The 4478-nt window shown below is 33.8% G+C and overlaps 1 protein-coding gene across 1 annotated transcript; it reads left to right on the top strand.

Moving 5' to 3' along the window:
* Positions 1–1042: 1042 nt before the first annotated feature.
* Positions 1043–4259, top strand: LOC107768326 (sufE-like protein 2, chloroplastic). The gene is made up of 2 exons (XM_016587447.2): positions 1043–2080; positions 3693–4259. The coding sequence occupies exons 1-2, from the start codon at positions 1346–1348 to the stop codon at positions 3768–3770; spliced, it is 813 nt and encodes a 270-aa protein (XP_016442933.1). The 5' UTR covers positions 1043–1345; the 3' UTR covers positions 3771–4259.
* The last annotated feature ends 219 nt before the right edge of the window (positions 4260–4478 follow it).

Below are 4478 nucleotides of genomic sequence, written 5' to 3'. Positions count from 1 at the left end.
TTAAATATTCTTTTTTTCAACTTAACCTTTTTGTTTTTCACCAAAGCTTAACCTCGATTTTCTTTCTTTTTTTGGTCTTCAACCAATTACTTCCTCCATAGGCTTTTACTAGTCCAGTATTTCAAAAATAGATTTTTACTTTTATTTATCGCTTTTAACATATCAAGAGAATACAATTAAACCCACAAAGAAAGAAAGAGAGAACTCAAAGAGCAACTGTAGCTTAAAAGCGGATATATCGCTTTCTGTTTCCGCTCTATCTGCCAAGGGGAAATCCCGGTAAAAGGAACCCCGAGACATGCAACTAATTCAATAGGACCAGTTATGAACCCAAGAACGGATATGAGTGCTCATACTCAAGGACCTGAAGCTCTCACAGTGTCAAGGCAAAGAATAACTCTTATTGAAAGAAGAATGTTTACGATCAGAGCTAAACAAGTGGGAGGGAATGAAATAGCAATAGTTGCTACTTCTGTCTGCGGCTATCTTCTCGTATTTATTAAGCCATTCAAAGAAATTTTTTCTTTCTAAAGGCAAGGTTAAGCCATCCTGTTACGCCCACAATATTAATTATTCATTTCAAATTATTTTTTCAAAAATTTATTTAAAATATGTATCAATTAATATGGGTATCATGGTAAGTTATATATTTCATTTATTATTTTTAAGCGATGTGCAAAGTTCATAGTGGATAAGTAAAAGTGAACGGAGAGGGCATTTTCCAAATGCCTTTTAAGAAATTGAAATTAAAACTTACTCCCTCTGTTTACTTTTACTTGACACGTTTTGAATTTTCGCGCCCCTTAAGAAATAATAAAGAAGTGCATAATTTACTATGATATCCATATTAATTGATGCATATTTTATACGATATAAGAAAATAATTTGAAATAAGTAATAAATAGTGTGGGTATAATAAATTTTTTTTGTATACATAAAGTAACAAGTAAAAATAAAAATATATTTTTAGATACATTTCAAGTAAAAGAAGTAAAAAAAGAGGATTATGGATCCACCTAGAAATATATTTCCACTTTTGGCGCCTTTTGTGTTTTTGGAATGAAATATCCAATGGCCTCGGGCTTATAAAACGCCACTGCTTTTATTTCTCTTTTGCTGCGCCTTCTTCTTCTCATCATCAGATCAGATTCTTATGGCCTTTTTTCACCTTTGTTTTCTACTTTTCGCTGTCTAAAACTGAAACTTGCCGCAGTTATAGGATCCAATTCCCACTTTTATCTCTGAAAATCTCACACATCACCAACTACAACTTCTAACTGTCATCAAATCTTGCAAATCCCCTCAGTCTCCAATTTTCTTCATCATTTTTTCCTCTTAACCAAACATGAACACAGTTCCATTCCCATATTCTTTTTTAACAATTTCGCCAAATCCTCAATTATGTACTAAAAATCCAGTCTTTTTCCCACCCACCAAGCCAAATCCTCAATTATGTATTAAAAGTCCAATCTTTTTCACTTCTTCCGCAAAAAGGTGTTACTCAAAATCAAGAACTAAAAGACGGAGCCTTTTCTCAGTTTCTTGCTTGATTATGGACAAAGAAGCACCTGTAGAAGAGGGGTTAAGTGTTGTTGACAAAGTTCAGATTTTAGCTTTGGAATTTAGGTCCTTATCAGAACCAATTGATAGAGTGAAAAGATTATTACACTATGCAAGTATTCTCCCTCCATTAAGCGAGTCAGCTAAGGTTCAAGAAAACAGAGTCATGGGTTGTACAACTCAGGTTTGGTTAGAGGTTAGGATGGATAAAAGGGGTTCAATGAGGTTTAGAGTAGATAGTGATTCAGAGATCACAAAAGGGTTTTGTTCTTGCTTGATATGGTTGCTTGATGGAGCAGAACCAGAGGAGATTTTAAGTGTTACAGCAGAGGATTTGGCTGATATGAATGTGGGGTTACCTAGAAAAGGACGTTCGAGGGTAAATACTTGGCATAATGTGTTGTTTAGTATGCAGAATAGGACTCAAGATTGTGTTCAGGAGAGGAATAGAGCAGCTTTGTCTTTGGAAGATTTTCATTCTTTAGTTATTAAGCCTCATGGAAGTTACCTGGAATCTGAGGTTGGTTGTTAAGTAGCATTTGTTTATTCTTTTTATTGGTTTTGTTTATGTTTATTTTGTGAGTGTAGTACACAATGATTTAGGGAAGATCCAAAGGGATCTTTGGATTCTGCTTTTAAAGAAATGACTTTGTATCTTTAATCATGGATGGCATGATATCATACTTTGTTTTTTGTTGTTGTTAGAATTGTATTGTACTAAAGTTTCTTTCTTATTCAAGATGCTATATGTGCTAAAATTGTACTTATAGTGTGGTAAGACCATCAACCACAACTTTCCAGGAAATTGTGACAAATAAAAAATTAAAAAAGGAAAAGCACCTATTAGTTCTTTAATCCATTATTCAAGAGAAAGCAGATATTAATTAATGCTAAGAAGTCACTAGTATCATGGTTTGGGTCTGAACAGTTGACCTGAAGTCAGAGGCGGATTCAAAATTTAAACTTAATTAGTTCAACCTTTAAGATTTTTAGCACTGAGTATATTCACTTTTTAAATTATAGGTTTAAAATTTATATTTGTTGAAATATTAGTGGTTTTGTATATGCATATCTATGTCCAGTGTTGAAAATCAGTGGAACTCATTGAAATAGAGTGCATCGGCTTCTGCTCATGAAGTAGATTGCTCAAACATCTACATATTTGTACAAGTAAAGGCAGGTTCCATGCTGAAGCTTTCCAGTTTTTCAATTGACACTTGTTACGTCGTTAGAAATAGAGCTACTCTGGATTTGAGACATTCTATAAAGATAGGAAACCATCTTATGAACTGCAGAATAGAAAGTTTTTCAGTTCCAAATGTCTAGTTCATTGGGACTTTCGTTGTCTTTGGGCAGTATTTGTTATATAGCATATGTATCAACTACTCTGGTATATTGGTCTATGATGTGATGACCTCACTGTTTATTAGATAACTGTGTATATGTAAAGTTCCCAGTTATAAATCCTTTGGATTTTTTACAGTCATGTAGAATGATTTCAAATTAGGATTCCAGACTGTTAATAACCTCATCATAGAAAAATGTGTTTTGGCTTAAAATGTTGCAGGGTTTGCCTTTAAGTAATAACTTTTTTGCTGCATATTTCCTTTTTTTTTAGTAGTTGAAAATAAGAAAAGAAATGTCTTTTTCTCTGATGTGTTTCAACTTTCAAGTTAAGCATATCTCATTATCCCCATTTGTCTGATATTTATAAGCGTTATTAAATTAGGTGTGAAAGCATATGTGATCTCTAACAGACCCTTTGCTCATAAATGAATTTATGCCTGTCTCTGAATGGTTTTTATCTTTAACTTATTGCATATTATCTTGTTGCTTGCTGCCTAAATGCAGTCTTGAAGTCAAATAATTGTTAGCCTAGCTTTGCACTGTTGTTGGTTGAATCTGCTTAAGTTTCAAACATCATCATCTTCTGTTAATATAAGGCTTTTGTTCTCCGATCCACGTGGCAATTTCCTTCCCATTGCTATTCAGAGGTAGAAATCTTTCTCATATCTTTTCTTTTTAGTATGCTGCAACTACTGATAACGCTACATGTCATTTTCTATAATTCAAACCTGTTATTCTGTTCTTTTACTAACATGTTATTCTGTTCTTTTACTCTGAATGTGCAGTTTGGTCATTGGTGTATGTCTGAATTCACGAGGGCAATAAGGCAGAATGATTACAGAGATGGATGTACAAGAAAGTAGTCGACGATATTTACGGGACTGCTGACAGAAACTCTCTCTTTTGCTTACTATTGTAATAAATTTCGGGGTGGCTATTACTATAGCATAATATTTGCACTCTTTCAAGGTATTTGATTGAAGATGAGCAATGAACTTTTCCGCTTCAGAGGCCCGACTAAGGGCAAACGCTTAGGTCTATTATAGGATTTTTTTTCATTCTAAGGGACATCGAACCTGAGACCTCTATTAGATCAATTAAAGGCAGATAAATTCTATGCATTCCATCACAACCATTGGTGATGGGCAAAATAAAAGAAGAGTGAAATCAGGTGGATACACTTGCTGAAAATGCTGTGTTTCTTTTTCATTTCCTTACTATTTTTTTGACAAAACAAACAAGGGTTAATTCCTTTCCAGAAAAGAAAAGCGTAGGAAAACTACTTCCAACTTTGCCGTGAAATGGTCTCAAAGAGTTTTCTAGCGAGAGCAAGAGTATTTTTTTTCTTGACATTTATGAAAGAACGGTAAGTGCAAGGTTTCTAGTGTTAGGACTTTTTATTTTTTCTGAAGTGCCACAATTATTCGGTGAATTTTAACTTCTAAGAGTGGCAATTTCACTTTTAGCCGCTCGGCTCAAACTTTTGACAACCTCTAGCCCACATATTTATTATGCAATTTGAAGGTAAAAATAGCATGTTGCGCCTTATTAGGTCGCCCCATTTAACATAT

Source organism: Nicotiana tabacum, chromosome 20 (genome assembly GCF_000715075.1).
Source record: "Nicotiana tabacum cultivar K326 chromosome 20, ASM71507v2, whole genome shotgun sequence".
In the NCBI taxonomy this organism is placed as follows: Eukaryota; Viridiplantae; Streptophyta; class Magnoliopsida; order Solanales; family Solanaceae; genus Nicotiana; species Nicotiana tabacum.
The sequence above is the reverse complement of the archived record's forward strand: the minus strand, read 5'-3'. Positions and strand labels throughout refer to the sequence as shown.